This window comes from Bubalus bubalis, chromosome 3, assembly GCF_019923935.1.
Source record: "Bubalus bubalis isolate 160015118507 breed Murrah chromosome 3, NDDB_SH_1, whole genome shotgun sequence".
NCBI lineage: Eukaryota > Metazoa > Chordata > Mammalia > Artiodactyla > Bovidae > Bubalus > Bubalus bubalis.
Genome location: NC_059159.1, coordinates 45,297,180 through 45,322,527, shown reverse-complemented (window position 1 = coordinate 45,322,527; position 25,348 = coordinate 45,297,180). Strand labels below are relative to the sequence as shown.

At 54.3% G+C, this 25,348-nt stretch overlaps 1 protein-coding gene across 5 annotated transcripts in view; it reads right to left on the bottom strand.

Moving 5' to 3' along the window:
- Positions 1 to 25,001, bottom strand: part of RHBDL3 (rhomboid like 3) — a 52,983-nt gene extending 27,982 nt beyond the window's left edge. Inside the window, exons 1-3 of one of the 5 annotated variants that reach the window (XM_025281053.3) lie at positions 24,253 to 25,001; positions 22,643 to 22,666; positions 3,985 to 4,143 (exon numbers count right to left, since the gene is read on the bottom strand). In XM_025281053.3, the coding sequence (XP_025136838.1) occupies positions 3,985 to 4,143; positions 22,643 to 22,666; positions 24,253 to 24,357 (288 nt within the window). In that variant the 5' untranslated portion in view covers positions 24,358 to 25,001. The remainder of the gene's footprint in view (positions 1 to 3,984; positions 4,144 to 22,642; positions 22,667 to 24,252) is intronic. The other 4 variants (XM_044939540.2, XM_044939538.2, XM_025281054.3 and 1 more) reach the window with 4 other exon arrangements.
- Positions 25,002 to 25,348: the final 347 nt, after the last annotated feature.

The window sequence follows — 25,348 nt, the reverse complement described above, 5'->3', positions numbered from 1 at the left end:
TAAATGTAAGTTAACAAGCAATATTCACCAAGCTCTTCTGTGTCAGGGGCTGTTCTAAGCACATCACAGCTCAGCTCATTTGATGCATCTAGTCTACCTCTAGTTAAAGACCATGAATATCCCCATCCCACCAGATGAGGAGCCCAAAGCGTAGAGTTCTAAAAATCCATCAAGTCCAAACCCAGCAAGGCTCCAGAGCCTGGATTCATATCCACGATATCTCCTCCCACCCACCAGCCTGCATCCCTCACAGTTTCCTGAGCAACTATTAAGCATCAGGTGTTGCCAGACACGGAAACACAGAGGTGTTGAAGGCTGATAAGTGAAAGTGAAGAAAGTGTGAAGGTGTTAGTCACTCAGTCATGTCCAGCTTTTTGGGACTGCGTGAACTGGAGCCCACCAGGCTCCTCTGTCCATGGAATTCTCCAGGCAAGAATACTGGAGTGGGTAGCCATTCCCTTCTCCAGGGGATCTTCCCAACCAGGGATGGAACCCAGATCTCCTGCACTGCAGGCAGATTCTTTACTATCTGAGCCACCTAAGTGACCAGCAATCATGATTCACAGTGAAGCCTGCTGTGGGAACACATAGGAGGGAGGCCCAACCTGGTCCGAAGGTGGTCGTGGAGGACTTCCTGGAGGAGGTGGCATGAGTGAGAACTACAGGACAAGTAGGAGTCAGCATCCCCGGCCCCTGGAGCCAGAACCCAAAGCTGTGCTTGTGGAAGGTCATCAGTCCTGAAGGACCCCAAGGGAACTGTGATACTTGAGGAGCCCCAGGCTGGGCCCCTTCCCCACAGAGCCCTGGCAACCTGACTCCCAGAGGCAGATGCTGATTTTCATCCTCCAGAGGCCTCCGCTACCTCCCACGCACTCTCCCTGACCACACTCTAGACCCTCCATACAGGAAAATATTCTAGAGACACAGCTCTCCTAATCAGAGTCCACGGTGCTGCCCAGGGGCTGCCCCATGGTCACTGGGTAGGGATTATCAGTGTATTTCTGGGACTGTGGGCCCAGAAGTGGACATCAGGCTAAACCTGAAGGCAGGGAGTCCAGACAAGGCTGCAGAGGGGAGCCAGCCAGATAAAGGCACAGGGGTTTGAAGCCCTGTTGGGGGCAGAGAGCTGGGGAAGATCTGGGTTCAGACCAGGCCAGGACGAATGAGTCTCCATCAGCAGTCCCCGCCCCCTCTCCTGGGTTCTGCACACACCTGCAAAATCTGGCTGAAGCCTCCCCCCTCTAGCAGGCCTTCCCGGATGAACCCCTTCCAACGATTCCTTATTCCCATCCCCTCCATGCCTGCAAAGCTTGGGCCTGGTTCTCAGTGGCTTGGCAGCTCTATAAATTTAGGCAGGACTTAGGGCTCTGCGTTGGCTGCAAGCCCAAGACAAGACCATGTGATCTGATTAGTTTGTAGCCATCCTCTCCCTCAATCTCCAGGTGTGTACATGCCTTACAAACACACAGCTGCAAGACTCATGGCGGGGAGGCGCTCAGCATGAGTATGGGAGAAGCAGTGCGTGTGCGCACACACACACTCACCATTGACCTTGCCCTGATGTGCCTAGAACTGTGCTGGGCACAGCAGCGGCCGTGGTCTCTGGCCTCACGGAGCTTATAGGAGAGACAGAGGTGTAATCAGCAGCAAAAGATGATGTCTCCTTTGTTATCCTGTGCATTGTGTTATCCCCGTGATATAAAGGTGGAGATGGGAGCTTGGAGAGTAATTTTCCTTGGAAAGTAATTTTCTCAAGGACCCATAGTTAGTAAATCATGGAGTCAGGATTCAGATTCAGATCCGCCTGACTCTGGGGCCTATGCTGGCCCATATGGTGCTTTCATGACAGTTAGATAAAGAAGCCTCTTCTTCCAGGTGGATGCACCCTTTCCAGGCCTTGCTGAACAAAGCCCAGGGCAGATTTCAGTCCTCATTCATCTCTCTGCCTGGCATCCTTATACAGTCCACAACCTGTAGACCCATACATGACAACCCTGACCACTCAGCTGTAATGCAATGTGGTCTGTGTTAGAAGAGAGGCTTGCGCAAAGCACTGGAGGGCTCAGGATAAGGTTAGTTCATTCTGCCTGGGTGGGCGTGGGAAAAGGCTCACAAAAGATGCCGAGGAGTTAACCTGGAAGAACATTAAGAGGCAACAAAAACTTTCAAACATTTCCTCTTATTTAATCCTTGCCACCATCCTGAAGAGGCTTCCCAGGTGGCTCGGTGGTAAAGAGCATGCCTGCCAATGCAGGAGATACAGGTTTGACCCCTGAGTCAAGAAGATCAACCAGAGAAGGAAATGGCAACCCACTCCAGTATTCTTGCCTCGGGAATCCCATGGACAGAGAAGCCTGGCAGGCTACAGTCCATGGGGTCGCAAAGAGTCGGACGTGACTTAGTGACTAAACACCACCACCACTCTGAAGAAGGTGTACTTTGGCTTCATTTTACACATGGGCTCAGAGAATCTTTCCCACTGAGTGGCAAAGGCAGCGCATTAAGCAGGACCCAGGTCCGCCTGCCTCCAGCCCCCGAGCTCTCTGCCCTTCCCAGATCCTCCCTCCTGGTGAGTCCCTTCTTAGTCCCGCCCTCCAGGGCAGCCTTGCTCACAGGAATCCAGGCTCTGGTTGGCCACTCCAGCTCAGAACTTGAACAGAGAAATCTTGATGGCAACAAGCAACCTGCTGTTGCGAATTCACGCAGAAGATTTCCTGAACCCCCAGCTGGAGAGAAGCCACTCACTGGCTCTGCCATGCCCTCGCTCTGCCCCGGGCTGAGCAGAGCATGCGTCGAACATGCTCGTGCTGGGGCTGTGGAGGAGCCACGAGCTCGAACCTGTGGCCTGATCTTTGCTGGCGCTGCTGGGTTCCCAGCCACACAACTCACCTCCATGACCCATCCCGTGAATCCCAAATGTCCCCAACTTCCCTGCTTAATTGAGCTCTGCCTCCCATCCTCTAAAAGGTCTGCTCCCTGGGTCCAATCTGAACAGCAGATTACTTCATCCCTAAAAGCTTCACAGCTGCTCGCTGCCATCTGTTAATCTCTGGATGAAGGCAGGTCCTCAGTTAAGAGGCAATTAAAACACCAAAACCCGCGCATCAGAGAGCGGACATGGCACGATGGCAGATCCTGGCTCCCCATCACTGACGCCTGTGAATTCCAGGAGCCTGGATGTTCAAGAACTGACTGTTCACACCAGTCATTTAGTAAATGGGTGACAAGAAGAGAGGCGACTCTTCCATTCCACCAAGAGGGAAACCGCGTGGAATCTCCCAGCCTTGTGTTCATCCCGCTAGTTCATGCAGCTTCTGCTCACATCCCATCCACCCACGGTGAGTTGCTTCCTGCTCAACCCCACTGAACCCCATTCCAATCCTGCCACTGTAGCCCAGAAACATCACAGCAGTACCCAGTGAGGAGGAAGTCCTGACTCCAAGACACCAGACCACTGAGCAGGATGCGTGGGCCTCCTGTCTCCAGCCCCTCCGATCACCCAGGACCACTGCCAGCAGGTCTGAAGAGCTTCAGCCTTCACCCACATGCCCCATTGCTCCTGAAAGGCCTGGCCCGATCCTCCCAACATCCACTCCCCAGCTCTTCTCCTGCCAACGATGACTTCCCACTTCCAGCCCTTCATGTCCATGGAAGTGACTCTCCTCTGAGCCCCCAGGGTGGGCACTGATCAGTTTGAGTCAATCAGCACATCCCACTGACCCAATCTAGGCCAATGGAAGGAAGGAAATCCCAGGCCTCATGTGGGAGCTCCCATAAAAAGAGCTCCTCTCCTCTCCTCTCCTTTGGGGTGAGGTCTGAGGGTGTGAGGGCTGGAACAGCTGCAGCCACTTTGCTGCTGCCATAGTCCTGGAGTTTTTCAATGCTGAAGACCCACCAATCCCAGTAATTAATTATCCAAAAGGGCCCTCTAAGCCACGCCCCCAAACAGGCCACTCCCAGTGGCGAGGGACCCAGAGTGCTCACCAGGTTGACAAAATCCTGGTAGCATATCTGCCCGTTGGCATGGCTGTCGGCGAGAGCCAGGAGTACTTCCCTCTTGTGCGGGTCCAGCTTGGAACTGTGGCTGTCCAGGAGGCTCCGGAACTTGCCTGTACTGATGAAGCCTGTGTTCCCAGGGTCAAACTGAGGGAGAAGCACACACAGCAGCAGGGTCAGTGGGGCTCCATCCCTCCACCTGCAGGCCCCAGGTGCTCCATCACTGCCACCACTCATGGCTTTCATCCTCAACCCTCTGCTGACAGAGGACCAGAGGGCATCTGGACTGTTCCCAAGGCCCCCAGGGGAAACAAATAGGGCAGACAACCATGAACAACCCTACAAGGCCCTGGAGACCTCTGAGATCGCCCAATCCAACCAGCTGGTGCACAGAAAAGGGGAATGGAGGCTCAGAGAGGTGACTCTCTGCCCTACTTCTGACCCAGGACAAGTGGGAAGTGGGAATGAACAGGCAATGAGTGGAGGAAGAAATCTGGACCCTGGGCTGGAGGGGCTGAGTGGGTGAAGGCAAGAGGCCCCAGGCAGTGGGGAAGACAGCCTGCCAGCCCCTCTCCCATGCTCAGGCCACATGCACCCCACACCCTACACACAGGGCTCCCCAAAGACCCCGTGCTCTGAACGTCTGGTTGCTGCCCTTTTGCCCCTCATCTCCCTGGGAGACTCCGATTCACCCTTCCAACTCCTCAGATGTCCCATGTCCAGCCAGCCTTCCCCCAACACATGATCTGCTCTCCTAGAATCTCCAACAGCCCTCCAGCCTCCACCCTACTATTTATTTTCAACTTCTCTCTAGACACTGGTTCCTTGAAGGTTGGCATCACAACTTATCTCTGGGGCTCAGCACAGAGGCTGGCATAGTTTGACACCCACTGAAGATCTGTTGGGTGAATAAGTGGATGTTTGGGTGAAAAGATGGGCAGTCATTTTCCAAGGAACGGCTCAGGGGTTCCATTAGAAAAGGGACTGGGACTTCCCTGGCAGACCAGTGGTTTGCTTCAATACCTGGTAGGGGAACTAATATCCCGCGTGCCACTCAGAGTGGCCAAAAGAGAAGAAAAGGAAAAGAAAAGGGGCTTATTCATTTCTCCCAGAGAGGCCCGTGACCTTCAGGTCCCCCTTTCACTGCCCCTTCTCTTTCCCCATAGAACGCACCCAGTGTCCCCAGTCAGCGCACACTAACTGGCTTTACAGACACCCAGAGCAGTTCCTGATCACAAACTGCCTCCCCACATGAACTCACTGCATTTGGAGATGCTTCTGTGGGCTGCTTCTATTTTAACAGGCAAATAGGAACTTCACTGGTGGTCCAGTGGCTAAGACTGTGCTCCCAATACAGGGGGCCCCAGGTTCAATCCCTGACCAGGGAACTAGATGCTATAGGCTGCAACTAAAGAACCCACAGAATGCAACTCAGACTCAGCAGAGCCAAATAAATAAATAAAATATATATTTTTTAAAAAGGCATTTAAAAAATGAGCGAACAGACATTTCGGACATCTGCATGTACACAACAGAGAGCCCGGAAAATCAAGCCCACTTTTCCGCCTTTACTGGATAAGGTCAGTGAAGACTATTTTTGGAAAGGTTGATTCTGTGTGCAGCCTCTCTAAGACAGCCCAGGAGATATGACTCCTTCAATCCTCCCCAGAACTCAGTGAGAGGGGACATCTCGAAGGAGGCCTATTGAAAAGTCTGCACTTGTTCCCCACCCTCCACCCAAAATAACAGATTTCAGGGATGACACTTCTTTGGGTCCCACCAAGGAGTATTGCAGGAAATTCACCTCCACCCTGCTCCAGAAAGATCTCTAGGAGCAAAAACACCTACTATTTGCTGAGTGTTTTTATGGGGCTAAATACCATTCCAAGCACTTCATATATATGACTTATTTAACCTCCTACCACAACCTTACGAGTATGTCCTATAATTATCTTCATATTGAAACCAGAGGGAAGGGGGCAGGGCACAGCCTTTAAAAGAGAACGACAAAGCCAAACGACATGACATAAACTTATTAGAACTAAATGACCACGAGGTGGCCGATGAGTCGACGTCCACTAGACCTGGGGCCTCAGTATATACTCACTGTAACACATCAGCAAGCTACGTGACACACCCACAGGCACCATGACAGCTCCAAGGCTGACTATCAAAGACCAAAAAGTGGATGGTGGCCCAGTTCCTGGAAATCTCCACCCCTTCCCCCAAATAGCTGGACTAATCCTCCCACGCATTAGCCTGTGAAATTAGCTAGCCCATAAAAAGTAACCCCACCCCATTTCGATGCCACTCTCGCCTTCTGAGATGGCCCACACTCTGTGGACTGTGTTTTTCTCTAAATAAATCCACTTCTTACCTATCAGCTGGTCTCTCACTGAATTCTTTCTGTGATGAGACATCAAGAGCCTGAGCTTCATTAAGTCCTGAAACCAGGTGTGCGATCTCAGTTAAAAGCCTGGGTCGGTTTGAGTCCAGGGACGTGGGTTCGAGTCCAGGCACGTGGGTTCAAGTCCTGGGACTTGGGTTCGAGTCCCAGTCCGAGTTACATGGTTTCAGTCTCACAGATGAGGAAGTGAAGACTCAGGAAGATGAGCGCAGAGAGGTTAAGTGACATGCCTGCGAGCCACGGAGCCGAAGACCCCAGAATCCCAGGCCCGGACAGCCCGGCCCTACCATCACCACCGGCTGCCGCTGCCCGTCAGCCTTCAGAGCCTGCTCTGCTGCTCAGAAGCCAAATGTAAGGATCAAAGAGGTGAGCGCAAAGCCCGGAAAGGAGGGGCTCCAGGAGCCTCCAGGGTCCACTCTAAACAGATTTTTAAAGCAGGAAAGCGCTCACACAGCAACAGCTCTGATCTCCTTACAGCTCAGACAGGAAATGATGTCTGTGGTGGCAAAGTGGAAACGGCAGCAGCTGGGGTGGGGGTCTCCCGCTCTGCCTGGGCCCCAACCCCTCCGGCAACAGGGACTCACCAGCTTGGCCCTGCCTGGTTCCCTGTGACCCTCGTCCTGGGTGGGCTGATGGGGGTTGGTGGGGGGGCGGTTCCAAGTAGGGGGTGTTCAGAAGCAGCCCTGAATCCTGGAAACATTCACCCTTCCCCGCCCCTCCCCTGGTGAGCACCACAGGGAGCGTCTCCTGCATCAGCCTGGGGTGGGGGGAAGATAATCCCTCCCCGGGGGCCCATCCAAGGCTCTCCCGAGGGATGGGGTGAAGGGGCTGGGATCAGGCAAGGGCCCCTCTCCTTCATTCCGGCTCCAGACAAAGAACCACCTGCTCCCCTGGTCTGCTTCCCCCCCAACCCAGGGCTCCCTGCTGTCGCCCTAGTGACAGGGGCTGCCCTGGGGCTCCTGCCCCCAGCCCCCAACCCTGCCCCGCTGTGTCTGCCCCCAGCATGTTACAGAGAAGGAGCTGGAAGCTGGCCGAGCTTCCCCTTCTCTGCCAAAACTCTACCTTTCATGCCAGGGCCAGACAGGCCAGACAATGCGAGGTCATGGCTACCCTAATAATGAGGCCTCAGGGATAAAGGAGGGTGACTGGGGGGAGGCAGAGGAAGGGAGGGGGCCAGCTGCCTGAGCCCCACGGGAATGAACACAGGACACCTTCCAACCACCACCCCTGACACTTCGGAAGAGGAGGGCAAGAGCACAGGCTGACAGAGGGCATGGATGGGGCAGGGGGAGCCGGGGAACAAAGGGAGCAAGTGAGGGGGAGACAGAAACACACACAGAGAGAGGACTCATGCAGAAGGTGGAGAGAGGTGGGCACCACTGCCCGGGAGGATGCTGAGAGCTTCTAAAGGAGGCTGCAATGAACAAGGCAAAATCCCATTCTTGCCTTGGCCATGGAGCAGTTTGCGTAATTTCGGGTAATCATCTCGACCCATAATTGCCTCGGCCTCACTTATCAAGCAGAGCGAGCCTCCCCGCAGGGTGCAGTGGGCTGAAGCAAACGCAGGGCTGGGCTATCCAGGGTCCAGGGTCGTCCGGACTCAGTGTTCAGCTCCACATGCCTCATTCAAAGGAAGGGAGAGCAGCCGTGTTACGGAGGCTTGGCTGACCCTCCTGGACACGACTCCCACCCTGGGCCTCCTCAAAGGCAGCGACAGGGACAGGATCATACAAGTGGTTTGGAGCTTTGGGAGAGACAAACCCTATACATGTAGTTTCCGGGACTTCCTCGGTGGTCCAGTGGATATGACTCCTCGCAGCCAATGTAAAGGGTGGGGATCCCTGAACGGGAAACTAAGATCCCACAGAATGCATGGCCAAGAACAAACACCCCAACAAACGAATGCAATTTCATTTCCTCATCAATAATGTACCGAATGGGGCTCCCTGGTGGCTCAGTGGTAAAGAATCTGCCTGCCAATGCAGGAGGCAGGTTCAAACCGGGGGTTGGGAAGATCCCCTGGAGGAGGAAATGGCAACCCACTCCAGTATTCTTGCCTCATTCAAATTCTGGGAAATCCCATGGACAGAGGAGCGTGAGGGACTATGGTCCATGGGGTCACGAAAGAGTCAGACACAACAGAGTGACTGAGCACACACGCAATGTACCGAAGGCCCCAAAACTGCGGGTCCTGGGTGCTCCAAGCCCAGATTCGCCCACTTTGGGTGGGGTGCTCTCAGGGTGAGGTCCAGGCTGGGTGGGTTGGAGACAGCCTGACTGGGGCTGGTCTGAGGGTGGCGGGGCTGTGAACAGGCCACAGGCAGGGGGCCCCCTGGGAGTCAGAAGCCGGGAGCACCCTCGCAGCTGCCTCCTGGATAGGCCCAGCTGTGGAGGTGGGTGAAGGGGAAGCCAAACCCACATTCAGCCTGTGTGGGGGCTGCTGGGGCAAAAAGAGAGGAAAACACAGAATGAGGAGTGATCCGCCAGCAGCTCCCGCCCACCTGCCTGGGCCTTGAAAAGAGCTGCGAGCTTGGGGTGGTGGGCGCTTAATCCCAGAATGCCCAGCCCCCTGGCCTCTTAATCCTCTGGGTTGCCGGTTTCTCCCCTGCCTGGGGCCCCGCCCCACGCATGCTCAGCCATTTGTACATATATATTCCTGTCTCCCACCCTGGGCCCCCTCCTGGCTTACTTACAACCTCGGCTGTGCAAAGTGTCAGCGGTTCAGTCCTGTCCTACTCTCTGCGACCCCACGGGCTGTAGCCCGCCAGGCTCCTCTGTCCATGGAATTTTCCAGGCAAGAATACTGGAGTGGGTTGCCATAGGGGATCTTCCTGACCCAGGGATTGAACCTGCGTCTCCCACATTGTGGGCCGATTCTTTACCGTCTCAGCCACTGTGGAAGCCGACTGTGGAAAGGACCCACCACATTCTCTCTGAGGGCTCTTCCCCTCCTCTGGGGTGAGGAGCTGGGGAAGAGTTCTGGAAAGAACCCCACCCTCAGCTGCTGTGCCATCTTGGGCAGAGCATTAGCCACACTGCCTGGATTTCTCTATCCATCATGTGGGAGGAACTCTCCCCTCTTGGATGGAAGTAAGGGAGTCTGTCCCCAGCCCTGCACACATAAACACACCGTATGCAGATGACAGCCGGGGAAAGAGAAATTCACAACCCATACAGTGCGTGGAGCGGCTGATCTTCAGTTCTGCATCCTTGCTCGGTCAAAGGGCTGATGGGAAATTTGGTCTCAGGATGAGGCAGCTACATGGTAGGGGCAGGGGTGGAGGGGTGGGGCTTGAGGTCTGTGTTGCACGAGGGACCTGGTGACACTGGGGAGACAGGCAGCAGATCAGGAGATTGTTAGCTCACGGTCCAGGGGAGCTGAAAAGGAACCTCAGTGGTTTTCAAGCTGCTCTGCAGAGTTCTAGGAGTTGGGGGGACCTCTGAGGCCCAGAGAGGTGGGGAAGGGTTTGCTGAACAGCCCCCTCTGCCTCCTCAGCCAGAGAGGCCCCATCTGAGTTAGTTTGTTTCCAGTTTTTTGTTTCTTTTTATTAGTTGCACTGTGCAGCTTGAGGGATCTTAGTTCCCCAGCCAGGGATCAAACCCATGCCCTCTGCCTCGGGAACTTGGAGTCTTCACTACTGGACCACCAGGGACGTTCCTGAGTTGTTTTCTCTGTTGGTCTCCGGCAGACTCCCTGGTTGAACAGAGACACAATAGTAGCTGCATATGCAGTGCCTGCCAAGTATCAGGAGAAGGCGATGGCACCCCACTCCAGTACTCTTGCCTGGAAAATCCCATGGACAGAGGAGCCTGGTGGGCTGCAGTCCATGGGGTTGCTACGAGTCGGACAGGACTGAGCGACTTCACTTTCACTTTTCACTTTCATGCATTGGAGAAGGAAATGGAAACCCGCTCCAGTGTTCTTGCCTGGAGAATCCCAGGGATGGGGGAGCCTGGTGGGCTGTCGTCTATGGGGTCACACAGAGTCGGAAACGACTGAAGCAACTTAGCAGCCAAGCATCAGGCGCTACCTCGTGGAAACCTCAGGTCACCCTACATCCTGGTTTGTCTGTGACAGTCCCGGTTTACACCTATCATCTCAGCATGTTTCAGAAGGAACTGGGTGAGCAGGAACTGGAGATGACAGGATGATTTATTTGTTTATTCCAGCTTATTCATCTGGCTGCATCCCATCTTCATTGTGGCACGTGGGAACCTCACTGCTGTCTGCTGGCTCTCCAGTTGTAGGGCTGCACACCGGCTTAGCTGCCCCAAGGCCTGTGGGATCTTAGTTCCACGACCAGGGATCAAACCTGCATCCCCTGCATTGGCAGGTGGATTCTTAACCACTGGACCACCAGGGAAGTCCCTCAGCATGTTTATTAACAGTGCCCCCTTTCACTCTCAAAACAGTCCCAGGTTGGATAATAAATGATGTGGTCCCCCCATTTAAACCTTACAACAGTCCTACAAGGGAGGTGCTATTTTATACGGGAGAAAGATGAGGCATCCAGCACAGAGCTGCCCAGGTTTGAAGAGCTGGTAACTGGGCAGGTGGACTCACATCCAGGTGGAGGGGCCAGAGCCTACACTCTCCCAGTTTCAGATGCTGTGGCATCCTGAAGGGTTTGAGAGACCCCAACTCAGTCTTTTCATCCATTCATTCAACAAATACTTGCCAAGGATCAACTATGTGTCGGGTATCATGCTTGTATTATGGACAGGGAAACAGGTGCAGAGGGCAAAAGGAACTAGTTCAAGGTCACAGAGCAAGTCAGTGGTCAAGATGGAAATAGTTCAGGGTTCCTCCATGGGGGCTGGCTGGTGCAGCTTTGCTCTTCCTTGTTTTTCTCTGCCCTGTTCTGGTATTTGAAATATAACTGGCTCAGTGTTTCCCAGTGAGTGTTTCATGAAGCACCAGGCCCAAGGTGGTGCATTTTAAAAGGGTGTTGTGGTCCTATAAGTTTGGGAAACGCTTGGGACTTCCCTGGCGGTCCAACGGTTAATGGTCCAACGGTCCATGCTTTCAAGGTGGGGGGCACAGGTTTTCTTCCTAGTCAGGGAACTAAGAGGCTTCCCAGGTGGCGCTAGTGGTAAAGAACTCGCCAGCCAAGGCAGGAGATGGAAGAGACGCAGGCTGATCCCTGGGTTGGGAAGATCCCTGAAGGAGGGCACAGCAGCCCACTCCAGTATTCTTGCCTGGAGAATCCCATGGACAGAGGAGCCTAGCAGGCTACGGTCCATAGGGTCGTAAAGAGTCGGACACGACTAAAGCCACTTAGCACGCACGCACACACAGGGAACCAAGAGGCCACATGCCATGCAAGGTGGCCAAAAAATAAAATTAAAAAATTATGGGAAACCCTTTGGGAAGGGCATGATGCATAAAACCATATAAACAGTTCTTCAAGATCTTATAAGTGGAGAAACCTGTCTGAATTGTTCAGCCCAGCATTTTCTAAACTTATTGGATCTTTGATCATAATATTTTTTTCACAGCAACACTCCATGCAGCAAATTTTGGGGAAAATGCATGAATCCATAATAGAGGTGCTTTTCCCTTCTTTGAAACCAGGTCCCTTTGTGGGTGGTTTCAAACCAGCCTTTCACCCCCACCTCATGAATGGCAGGCCCTCGAGGCAGTTGTCCGGTGTCCTCCAGCAAAGTTAGAAATCTCCCAGATCCTGGCCCCAGGCAGAGGGCTGAGGAGGGTACCAGACCCTGGGAGAGAAAGAGGAGGAAGTGATGGGCCTAATGAGCCGCTGAGCTGAGATCTGCCTGCTCAGCACCCAGGACAGCGGCGCCACTTCCCTCCCTGCCGCAGGCCCGAGAGCCGGACCAAGCTTCTGCAGCAGCAAGGCATAGGAGAAAGAGGAAGGGACACGTCTACTGGATGGCTCATTTATATGTGTGATCCAGGCTCCTCTGTCCATGGGATTCTCCAGGCAAGAATGCCAGAGACGGTTGCCATGCCCTCCTCCAGGGAATCTTCCTGACCCAGGGATGGAACACCTGTCTCTCATGTCTCTTGCACTGGCAGGAGGGTTCTTTACCACTAGCATTGCCCAGGAAGCCCCACCTAGAGAGCCATCCTGGTACAGACCTCTCAGACCCAGAAGGTTAGGACCTAGAATCTAAGGAAGGCTTCCATCTCGGGCCCCACTGTCGCGTTTACCAAGACAAAAAGATCCCTGGGAAAGGACCACATAGTGTGAATGCTGGGGCAGGGGAGGGTGCAGACAGCCACCCCTCCCCACTCAGGGGGTTATCACAGCTCCTCTGCTGGCTCCTTGCACCATTACCCGGCTTCTGGGCTGAGCAGAATTAATGAGGCTGCCCTGGGGTTTCGGGCTCAGCAGAGTTGTCCCCACTCAGCAGCTACAGCCCACCAGGGAACTCTGGTCTATTCATGGATATTTACAGCCCCATAAATTAGGTCCAGGCCTGCAGCTGCCGAGGTCAGGAGGTGAGGTTATGTGAGTAGCAGCTTTCCCTAGCACTTCTGCCTTGCAAATGAGGATGCTAATTCGCCCCATAGAGAAAACCACCTCACACCATCCACTGTCTTTTCCCCCAGACCTGAAATACATATTTTCGCAATAATTTCACAGTTTTGTTTTTTTCCTGGCTGCCCCACACAGCTTGTGGGATTTTAGTTCCTCGACTAGGGACTGAACCTGGGCCCTAGGCAGTGAAAGAGGAGTCCTAACCACGCTAACCATTCCTAATCAGGGAATTCCTCTGACCACTTTTATTCTCACATCAATCCTAGAGTATAAGTATGATTAGTCCCATTTAACAGATATGGAAACTGAGGCACACCAAGATGAATGATCTGCCCAGAGGCACTTCAGTGAGTAGAACAGGGTACCCCTCTGGCCTGCTTTAAAGCAGCTGAAGCTAGAAGTGGATTTATGAAGACCTCAAGTCTCTCTGGGAAGGAGAGACCAGTTTTTAAAAGCCTGGTTCCGACCTCTCCTGCCCTCCAGTCTCCCCACCTGGAAGCATGAGGGGTGCTCGGCTCCCCTGAGGTCTGGCCAGGCATCTGACGGAGAGTGAACCTTCTACAATTCTAGAATTCCCAGTTTTATTATTTCTGTCCTTCCAGCTGCCAGCCCAGGGCTCCATCCCTCCCAAGGGGCTTCTCCCAGAAGCTCTAGACCAGACTCCTGAACATCACTCCCCGTTAGTCGAAGAGCTGATCCCCCGGATCTGAGGCTGGCAGGCTGATTAGGAGGCTGGAACACATTCCCTTAAGCAGTGAAGCCGGGGATGTCCTGGCCTGGATCCAGGCTGAGCTGCTGGGCAGCTGGTCTATTTCCAGAAAACCATCCGGCCCTCTCTCTCAATACCTGGGCCATGAGGGGAAGACGAGCTCCCAGACTCCCCCTCCGGGGTGCAGAAACAGGGGTCAGGTGGGTGCCCAGGTGTGGGGGCCACCTCTTCCCTCCAGGCCCTGCCCATCTCCACTCTGAAAGAGAGCCTCGTGGAGGACCCCGCTTCTCCCCTTCAGGAGTCCCCTCCCCGCAGAAGGCCTTGGAGGTGCACAGGCCCTGGGGGGGCAGCTGGGGGCTGGGACTCAGGCTGGCCCCTTGGGTCCCAGAGGCAGATGGAACGCCTGTGCTGACTCATCCAGGCCCAGCCGTCACGGCTCCTGGGGGACTGAGGCCAAGTCACAGCTGTAAAGGCAGGGCGGCTGCTGGCAGGGAGAGGTGGGAGTGGGTTCGAGTGGGGAGGGGGTCTTACATCTTCCCCACCCCACCTGCTTCAGCCTAAACCCATTTCCTCCTGCTGTTTCTCTTGGAAACCACCAATGGGTCCCGCTGGATGCAGGAAGGAGGGAAGTGGGATGCAGACCTCTGACCAGGAGCAGGGTGGGCAGGATGCAGGGTCACCAGGCTCCTTCGCCTCCTGTGGCCCTCGGCCCCGATGCTGAAGCCACCCAGGAGCCTTATGCACACACACAAACCCCTCTGCAGAGGGTCCTCATTTGCTTTTTGTCTTGGGCCCTGCCCCCAGGCCTCAGTTTCCTCCTCTGTAAAGAGGGGATTGCACCACTCACCTCCCAGGGTTATTAAGAGAGCGAAATGAGATGACCTGTGTGCACACAGCAGATGCTCAGTGTTTGCTATCTCAGAGGAATACTTTCCAACTCAAACCTGTACCGTCCTTTTAAAAAAGGTGATGGAAGACTTCCCTGGTGCTCCAGGGGTTAAGACCACGCAGTTTGATCCCTGGTTGGGGAACTAAGATTTTGCCTGCCATGTGGCATGGCCAAAAAAAAATAGAAGATATAAATAAATTTAAAAAGCTGGCAGAGGACTTCCCTGGTGGTCCAGGGGTTGAGAATCCACCTGCCAACGCAGGGGACATGGATTGGATCCCTGGTCTGAGAAGATTCTACATGCCGAGATGCGACTAAGCCCATGTGCCACAACAATTGAGACCGCTCTGGAGTCTGTGTTCTGCAACGAGAGAATCTACTGCAGTGAGAAGCCCGCGCACAGCAACGAAGACCCAGTGCAGCCATAAATAAATACATTTTCAAAATAAATTAAAAAAGCCGGTGGAACAAGGCTGGCCAAGTTGTCCACAGCTCGAGACGCTCATCAGCTCATTTCCGTAACACAAACCAGGGCCCTGTGCCCAGGCTCACCAGGAACTGTCAAATGGGAACCCTGGGTAGAGGAGGCCTGCCCTGGGCTCTGATCACCTGGTGCCTGAAGCCTCGTTCTCGCCACAGACTTTGCCACAGCCAGTGAGAGGAGGGAAAAACGCTTGGACGTCCACCCCCCAGCCCTTACCCCCGGCAGTCTCTATCCAAAAACTTCTCTCCTCTCTGTGGAAAGTTCAGAGGGAACATGGTTTTCCAGCTCCTGCCCTGAAGAAATCAGCTTGATAAGCTAGAAGGAACCCCAGCGTGGGGATCTGGACACTTTGATTCAAGACCTAGAACTATTACCCAGAGGTAATTTTGAAAATGGTGTCAATTTCTTCAAATTCCAGTAACATGGTAACAACCATGTGTGTTTACCAGGGGTTCACTACACACCACCACGTGCTGTGCACCCAGCATCTCTTCAGGCCCCAAAAGAGCCCTGAGGGCAGGCAGCTGACAGATGAGAAAACTGAGGCTTGGAGACGTCACCCAGCTGGCCCCTTGTCACGTAGCAAGCAAGGAGAAGCAGAACTGGGACTCAAGCCAGACTCCGTGTCCTCGCCTGTCCCTTGGTCACTCGGGGCGCCGAGGAAGCGGCCAGAAGTCTGCATGGCCCGGCGGCAGAAACACAGGTCAGAGAGAAAGCAGAGCTGGGCTCTTGTCTCAGTCTGATACTCCAGAACCAAGTGACCTCCTAAGGTCACAGACTTCTGTTTCCTCATTTGCAAAATGAGCAGACTGGACAAGCTGCTTCCATCGACCTCCTGATAAGCCGAGGTCCTCGAGGTGGCCGCAGCCCCAGAGGGGCTGACCGGGGCGAGGTGGCCCACAGCCAGGGCCAGCACCTGGAGAGGACATCAGAGCCAGAGACGGCGTGGGCAGTGATGTAGCTGGACCTGTTCGCTCCCACATGTGTGTGCCTGTTCTGTGTCAGGCAGGCAGCCGGGCAGCACCCCACCTCAGCTCCCTCAACTTCACTGCTCAGCTGCTACCCAGTGCCTTTCTGGGAGTCAGGCATAACAGTGTTAATGCAGCATGACTGCTGGGGTCCCTGGGGGCAGGGGAGGGGAGCGGCCTTTGTGGTGGAGGAAAGTCCACAGACTCTAGGGACCTGGACACCACCTGATAAGGGGCTGGAGGCACAGAGCCCAGGCAAGGCAACCCCTCTCTGCTGGTTAATCCTGTGTCCCCAGGGGCGCCGCCAAGGCCCCCGAGTCTGGGGCACGTGTTTTCTCTGCGGCTCCTCACTAATCCATACAGCAGTCTCATCTGCACCTCTTTTCGGCTCCCAGAATCGTCTTAAGCCAGCCAGCAGGAGAGTAAATGAGGTAGGCTTTAGGGTCAGGCTCAGGAAAGACCCCAGGCTGGGGGCAAGGGGACTGGGTAGAGGAGATACTTGGGGAAAGCAAGCAGAAAACTCCTCTGAGCATACAAGTGGCTCTGTCTCCAGGAGTTGGGGCTGGGAAGGAGGTTGTCTAGAGGCAGAGATCTTCCCTATGGAGGCATGGATCTCAGAAATGACTCTGGGCTTATTCTAGCAAATTCTGATTCCCCATCAAAAAACAGCTGTCAAAGGTATACTACAGCTTAAGACTTCATGCTTCCACTGCAGGGGGCGTGGATTCAAACGCTGGTCAGGGAACTAAGATCACGCATGCTACTCAGCATAGCCAAAAACAAAACAGGAAAACCCAAACAAACAAAAACACCAACCAATGTCCACTGGGTATCAGACATTATTAAGAGAGTTTCCACTTCCATTTAACTCCCACAATCATCCCTAGACTTAAAGATTATCCTGTCCATTTTAGAGATAAAGAAATTGAGGCTCAGAGGGTCAGATTGGGGTCACTTGACCCAATCACAGAGTCAGTAGGGCTTGAACCCAGGACTATTTGCCCCACATACAGGGTTTCCTCCAGCAGCCCACCCAAGCAGCCTCCTGCTGTGGTTGTAACATGTTTATAATTTTGGAGGGAGAGTCAGGTTTTGTCTGCTTCCCTTCTGGGAGATTGGCAAAGTTAGGGGTCTCTTTTTGGAGACTGAAAAATGCATGCTCCCAGTGGGAAGGGGAAAAACGGGAAACATGATCAATTTCCTTCTAATTCTCCCTTTTCCTTCTCACGTGCTTGAGCTTGGAAAGCAATTGTGCTCTGTTGACTTAACAGAACTCTGCTCCAAACCGTTTTGCTCATTAAACATTTGGAGATCTTGGAGGCACTTGTATGTGTGAATGTGGCGATGGCTTTCCAGCCCCAGAGCCTTTTATGAGTTAGCAGACTCCAGCCCTACATCTGCCACGACCTGCTGCTTGACCTTGGGTCCTTGAGGGTACCTCCCTGGAGTCCAGGAAGGACTGGGAGACTATCAAAGCATAACCTGAAAAAGAGAAGCTTGGAGGAAACCTATGGAAGAAATGTAAAGCAATAACTAAAGGGTAACTGGACAAAATTGTAAATATCAGGGGAACAGATCAGAAATAAAAAATAAACCCCACCGTGTATATTAATAAAAACTTACCAAATGATAAAATTTCTCACTATATAAAGGAAGGCTTTCTTAATAAGTGATGCTGGTATAATTGGATAGGAATTAGGTCTGGAGGGAGTAAAGGGTTAGAGGATTTTTTTTTTAATCAGAGAAAAAGAAGTAGGAAATAGAAGCACCTATTTATGAGATCCTAATGGAGCAGGAGGAGAGGGGGACAGCAGAGGATGAGATGGCTGGATGATATCACCAACTCGATGGACATGAGTTTGAGTGAACTCCAGGAGTTGGTGATGGACAGGGAGGCCTGGTGTGTTGCAATTCATGGGGTCGCAAAGAATCGGACACGAATGAGCGACTGAATTGAACTGAACTGAATGGCAGAAAGTAAAGAGGAACTAAAGAGCCTCTTAATGAAGGTGAAAGAGGGGAGTGAAAAAGCTGTCTTAAAACTCAACATTCAAAAAACTAAGATCATGGTATCCAAGCCCATCACTTTATGGCAAATAGATGGGGAAAAATGGAAACAGTGACAGACTTTATTTTTGGGGGCTCCAAAATCACTGCAGATGGTGAGTGCAGCCATGAAATTAAAAGACACTTCCTCCATGGAAGAAAAGCTATGACAAACCTAGACAGCATATTAAAAAGCAGAGACGTCACTTTGCCGACAAAGGTCCATATAGTCAAAGCTATGGTTTTTCCAGTAGTCATGTATGGATGTGAAAGCTAAACCATAATGAAGGCTGAGTGCCAAAGAACTGATGCTTTCAAACTGTGGTGTTATTTGAATCAGTTCTAATGAGGTGGATGAAACTGGAGCCTATTATACAGAGTGAAGTAAGTCAGAAAGAAAAATACCAATACAGTATATTGATGCATATATATGAAATTTAGAAAGACAGTAATGATGACCCTATATGCGAGACAGCAAAAGAGACAGAGATGTAAGGAACAGACTTTTGGACTCTGTGGGAGAAGGCGAGGGTGGGATGATTTGAGAGAATAGCATTAAAACATGTATATTATCATATGTGAAACAGATCGCCAGTCCAGGTTTGATGCATGAGACAGGGTGCTCAGGGCTGGTGCACTGGGATGACCCTGAGGGATGGGATGGGGAGGGAGGTGGGAGGAGGTTCAGGATGAGGAACACATGTACACCCGTGGCTGATTCATGTCAATGTATGGCAAAAACCACTACAATACTGTAATTAGCCTCCAATTAAAAAAAAAAAAAAAAAAAACTGTGGTGCTGGAGAAAACTCTGAGAGTCCCTTGGAGAGCAAGGAGATCAAACCAGTCATCCTAAAGGAAATCAACTCTAAATATTCATTGGAAGGACTGATGCTGAAGGTAAAGCTCCAATACTTTGGCCACCTGATGTAAAGAGCCAACTCACTGGAAAAGACCCTGATGCTAGGAAAGATTGAGGGCAGGAAGAGAAGGAGGTAACAGAGGATGAGATGGTTGGATGGCATCACCAACTCAATGGATGTGAGTTTGAGCAAGCTCCAGGAGATAGTGAAGGACAGGGAAGCCTGGTGTGCTGCAGTCCATGGAGTTGCAAAGAGTCAGACACAACTGAGCAACTGAACAACAAAAGCAATTTATGAGATCTGAAGAGGGATGGAAAGTGTCTCAGCTCTGAAGCAACATAAGGAATCATGAAGGAAAAGCCCAATAGACTGAACTGCAGAAAAAGAAGACTTTTTTACCATTATTTTACACCATAACAACAGGTTAATATTTAAACTTTAAGATCCAGTATTTAGGAAAACCACTCCGATTCCAAGGCTATGAAAAGATCATTTCCTCAGTGAGAAGTTCAAACAGGAAACAAACACCTGGAATACCTGGGGGTTGAAGTGATGATCTTCAGGCTTCCTACCCGTTATAACTTCTGGGATCCACAGGGAAATACAGGGGAAGGGATGAGGTTGGGTGGCATGTTGCACTCCTGCTTGAACAGACCAAACACCCAGGATGCCAGTGGGGACCAGCTGGGTAAATTTCCATGGGGCTGGAGTCACCTGTTTTCTTCACCTCCAACTCCCCAGAAGGCACTCTGGTGGGGGGGTGTCCACATAGGATCAAAAGGCCAAGGTCATGGTTTCTAGCCCTTGGCTCCAATCAGCATCATGTTGGGTCAAAGCCACTCTACACGCTGAAGAACCAGACAACACAGAGAGACTGCTCCAACACTGGAAAAAGGTCCCAGCAGATCCAAGTTTGAAACCAGGTGATCGCTGGTATCCCCTTGACCCAGGAAAGGAAGGCGGACTGACTGGGGTCATCCTCCCCATCCCATGACCTCAGAAAGGTGAATTTCAGGGCCACATTAGCCGGCAGGGATTCTGGCAAGTGTCAGGAGAATCCCACCCCATTCAGCACAGGTTGACCCATCAGGGCTATTCCTGTAAGAAATTGTGGGGAAGCTGCCTGTAACCCCCAGCCAAATATTCCTTCCTGAGTGCAACAAGTTCACCATCACCAAATCCTGCCTTCAAGTAGGCCCAGAGGAAGAGTCAGAGAGGATAAGACCCCCCAGCTCTCCTGGGGCCATTCTGAAGTTGTACGACCATTTATGAAGCCTCACACCTGCTCTGCATTCAGCCCTATTGGGGATGGTCCAAGGGGAGCTGCACAAAGGAGGGGGAACAGATGCAGAGGGATGGGTATCTGCCAGAGGTTGGGCCCCCTGCTCACGAGCAGCTCTCCTCAAACACAAAGCACCGGTAGGAAGGAAGACAACAGAAATGGGCTTCTAAAGCCATATGAGGGCTGAGGAGCGAACATAAGGCAGAACTTATAGCAAGAGAAAAAAAAAAAAATAACTGTCCAGCGTAAGCTTGGAGAGTTTCTTTCCTAGAAGTGTGTCTGTCCAGAATGGTTTCTGGGTAGGCCTTCCCAGAAGCAGGGGGATGCGCTCTGTGATACTCGGGATCTCCCTCCAGTGGGAAAAACTGGATTTCGTGGACCAGCCACTGCTCTCCGGTGCCATGCATTTTCTCTGCTCCCTCAAGTTCCAAATCCTTCCTCCTAAAAATTTCCCTCCATTCGTCCAAATCCTTCGTTTCACAGTGTAAACACACAGACAGGGACTGGGGAAGGAAATTAATCAAATGAGAAAGACACAGACAGAGGGGAAAAACGAACGATACACTTTGTTCTAGGTTTCGATTCTAAATCTGGCAGGAGGTGTGAAGGGTTGGCAGCTTGCTGGTCGTGTGGCATCGGTGGCAGCAGGCGGCTCCCTCCTGCCTCAGGGCGTCAGGCCAGCAGCTGCTGTGCTCTTAGGAGCCCGAGGGGGAGTCGGTCTACCCCAGCGGGACCGGAGCGGTGGGAAGCTCCCCACATCGCAGTCAGGCCTTGTGTTAAGATGATGACACCCGCAAATCTCCACTCCAGGCCCACCCTGTCTTTCAAGCTGAATTCCATGTTTTTTCTTTTAAGATTTTTTTGATGCAGACCATTTTTAAAGTCTTTATTGAATTGGTTACAATGTTGCTTCTGTTTCATGTTTTGATTTTTGGGGGGCCCGGAGGCATGTGGGATCTTCGCTCCCTCATCAGGAATAGAACCCCCCCGCCCCCCAAACACTGGAAGGTGAAGTCTTAACCACTGGCCCGCCAAGGAAGTCCCCTGAATTCTGTTTTCAGTCCCACTGGGCATCTGCATTTCGCTGATTCAAACTGAACTGGTCTGAAATCAAAGTTGTCAGTTTTATGAACCCTTACGTTTCCTTCTCCTCTCAGGTTCGGAAGCTCGATGTTGTACATGCAGTCTGCCTCATCTATTCGGATCTGTCTCCGATCTTCTTTGCAGCTGCAGCATCTTGAGTTGCAGCACGGACCTCTTAGCTGTGGCATGTGGGACCTCGTTTCCCAACCAGGGATCAAACCCCGGTCTCCCTCCACCGGGAGTGCAGAGTCCTAGCCACTGGACCGCCAGGGAAGTCCCAAATCTACATTTAGAATCTCAAAGTAACAGATGTGGTTCACCTCATCTATTCCAGTCTAATTAATTCTCCCATCACCATGTTCTTCTTCCTTTCCATTCCCACTTTTCCAAGTCAAGGTGCTTGTCTCCATGCACTGCTGCAGGCTCCTAGCCAGCTTCTCATCTCTACCCAACTCTCACACAGCATCTTCCCAAAGTAACCCCTGGATCTTGTAACAAACTTGCCAAAAATACTTTGAAAGGTTTCCCCTGCATTCAACAGGATGAGGTCTGGTGCAGGCTACTTTTTCAGCTTTCTCTGCCTCTGGAACCCAACACCTTCCCTCTGACCCAACCAGACTGGTGTCTTAAAGTCGCACACACTTCCTGGCATAATCGTCTTCAGCCCAGGGCACCATGCTCACTGTTCCCCAACACCCGGGCAGCTTGTGAAACAGGGAGGGAGAAGGAAACAGACCTCAGCACGCAAAAGCAGTTCCCCGCAAAGAAGAGAACCATTTCCCTGCTGAAGGCCAAGTGCTGGTCTCCCTGTTCCAAAGCCAATGCGGGCACTTCCAACTCCACCGCCCACACTTCCACTTGAGGTGTTGCAATCACATCCTGTTTTCCCCCTAAAGCTCCCCCATCCCTGAGGCAAAAGCAAGAGTGGTCAGCTTTCAAATAGGGCTCATATTTGAGTCACCCACCAAGGATGGCAGAGATCTGACCTCAGAGATGGCCGTGGATCTGTGATGGTGGAGGGAGAAAAAAAAAAAAAAGGGCGGGGGCTGGAGGGGGATGTTCACCTAAGCCCTTCCCCCACCTCCTCAGCCCAAACGGGCAATCCCCTGGCACACAGAGAACATACATCCAGGGCTTTCAATACGTATTGTCAGATTTCTCCCTGGTATCAAGCTGGTTCCTGTGAAGTGGTGTTGGGAGGAGGAGTCAGGGAAGGATCTCTTAAGGGAGCCCCCCCAACCTCCTCCTGAAACCTGGAGAGCAGTACCATTCAGACCCAGAGCTGCCTTAGGCCACACCCCCACCCCCACGTCACCGTCTCAGGAGTGCGAGCTGGGGAAGCCCACGCAGGCAGGGAGACTGCGGGGTGGGCTGGCAGGAAGGGAGGGGGCATTTAACTGCTCACCTACCTGATCAAACAGGACTTTCCAGTGCTGGTAGAGAAGGAGCCATGCAGGAGAGGAGGAAGAGGAGAGAAAGAAAGAAACACACTTATCACCAAGGCCTCTGCAGCCCCCTGCTGTTTCTGACCTAGCCTCCCAGCTGCGGGCCCAGGCTCAGGGACCCGAGGCCAGGGATCCCTGGGAAGAGTTTCCCAAATGAGTCTACACCTAGCAAAGGTGGGAGAACTCAGATTGGGGAGGGAGAGCATCCCTCATTCTGGGACACGCAGGAGGGGACATGAGCAGAGCAAGGGTGATTCTCAACATTCCTTTAAAAAAAAAAAAAAAAGCGTGCCATTCTGTCCAAGGGCCTCTAATAACTTCTGTTGCTTAGCGCCTATCTCGGTGTCTACTCCCAGGCCTGGGAATGCATGCCCGGATGCATCTCCAGCAATTCCATCAGACCCGCTGCAGCAGTCTCCACCTGCTGGGGGTCAAAGACCCCCTATCCGGAAAACACATCCGGGCATAAACACTAAGGTTTGGCCTCTACTTTGGGAGGAGGGGATTCCCGCATGCTCTGAAACCCACCCCCGTCTCTTTGCAGGCTGAGCCTAAGTGAGGAGCCCCTAAGAGTCAGCCAAAGCGATGGGACCAGAAGCAACAGAGGGGGTTTAAGCACAAGAGCCAGAGGGGATACAACCCTATGCAGACTTCCCCGCGGAGGCTGGGTAGACCGGCGGGGCGGGGGGGGGGGGGGGGGGGGGGCCGGGCTTCACTTCCCGGTCCCCACACTGAGAGGTCAGGGGCAGGGCGGAGCGTCTGCCCAGTTTTTCACCTCTGCGGAGCACGTTAACCTGGGGAGGGAGAAGCTTAAGAAACTCCACTTCCCAGGACTCCCCGGTGCCGGCTTTGCCCATGGCTCCCAGGACCGGAGGGAGGGGGGAAGACTCCGGCAGCAGATGGCAGGGAAGCCCTGTGGGGCAGCCCCTCCCTATCCTCGCCCAGGGGATCTTCGCTAGCACCGACTCGGTCTGGGACTCCTAAGCCCCCCTCTGGGAGCGAAAGCTCTCCTGGCACTCCTCCTGTGCGTCCTCCAGCCGGGCTCGGGGCCAGGGGCCAGCTAGAATTTCGATCAGGGTCTTGGACAGGGCAGGTGCCGGGCCAGGGCTCATCAGCGAGCGGAGAAGGGGTCGCCAGGGCGGTCTGCGCCGCCGGCTTCCGGGGACTCTGCGGCGCCCGCTCCTTCCCCGGCTCCGAGAGCCCGCAGGTCGCGAGTGGGAGGGGAGGGGAGCCACTGCTGTGACGCGGACGCCTCTGCGGGAAAATGCCGTGTCCCGGGCACTGCACCAGCCGCGGGGAGGGGGCTCGGCGGCCAGCGGGTCCCCGGCGCAGCGGCGGGCGCTGCGCTCCGCCGGGAAGCCCCGGGAGCCCGAGCAGGGGATGGCGCGCGCGCGTTTCGGGGAGACCGGTTCCCTCCGCCCCCTCCAGTCCGCGGGGACCCGGCCAATCCGGGGCGCTCCCGCGTCACCTTGAAACCTCCCAGTTATCCCGCGGGGGGCGAGTCGGGGGCAGCGGTCCCCACCGCGGCCCCCGCCCCCCAGAAAGTTTGCCGGGGCTGGGGAGGGGGCACTCACGTCCTCCGCCGGCGGCCGCTCCTCGGCCTCGGGTTCCAGCTCCTCGATGCGCTCCGCCTCGGCGCAGGCGGCCACCGCGGGGCCCGGGCTGGGGTGCTCGCCCATGCCGGGGCGGCGTCCGGGGCCCGGAGCGGATGCGGGGCTCGTCCCGGGGCGCCTGGCTAACTTTGAGCCGCGGCGGCCGCGCCGCTCTGGGCTGCCTGTGCGCGCCGCGCCGCCTCCGCCTCCGCCCCCATGGTCCCGGCCCCCGCGCCGCCGCCTCGCGACCCCGGGACGCCAGGCCCTCCGCCGCAAACTTCTCTGCGCCCGCGGCCCCGCCGGCCTCCGCCTCCACCCCGGCCCCAACGCCCGGCTCCGAGGCGAGGGCGCCCTTGGGCCGGCCCCGGCCCCGGCCCCGGCCCCGCGGCTCCCCGCGCGCTCCCTCCTCGCTTCCCGCGGCCCCCGCTCTGCGCCCGAGTCTCCTCCTCCCCGCGGACTCCTCGGGGGCGGTGCGCAGGCGGGGGCGGGGCTGCTCCCGGGACCGCCGCCCCCCACCGGCCACCCCCGGGCGCCACCGCCCGGGCCAAGTCGGTCAGAGCGCCGCGGCCCGGGCAGGAGGAGGGCTGCGGCGGGCTTGGCGGGGAAGTGGCTGCATGGCCCTGGCGGGGGTGGGGCTGCGCGGGCCCGGGCCCCATCACCACCTGCCTCCAGCCCAGCCCGGGTTTGTCTCTCCGTGCGGGACCGGGTGGGGTGAGGGATGGCGGGGGGCAGTGTCTACTTGCCGAGACCCACCGGGCTAACATGACTTGGAGGCAGCAGACGCGTGAAGGTGGCAGGGGCGAGGTTCTCACTAAGTTGGCAATGTCGGGGTTAACTGGGAGTGAAATGGGGGCAGGATGCTAGGAAGACAGGATCCCCGCCCCCACCGCCACCCTTCCCTCACTTCGGTCCCAGATCCTGGGAGGTCCAGGTAGGCTCAGGTAGGGAGAAATCAGGGGAGTCCCGGACCCCAAACCCTGAAATCTTGCCCTCCGCACACCCAGAGCATGGGACAGTGTCCTGGCTTCACGGAACCAGGCTGACAAAGGTAGGACCAGGCAAGATGGGAGGTAAAGAA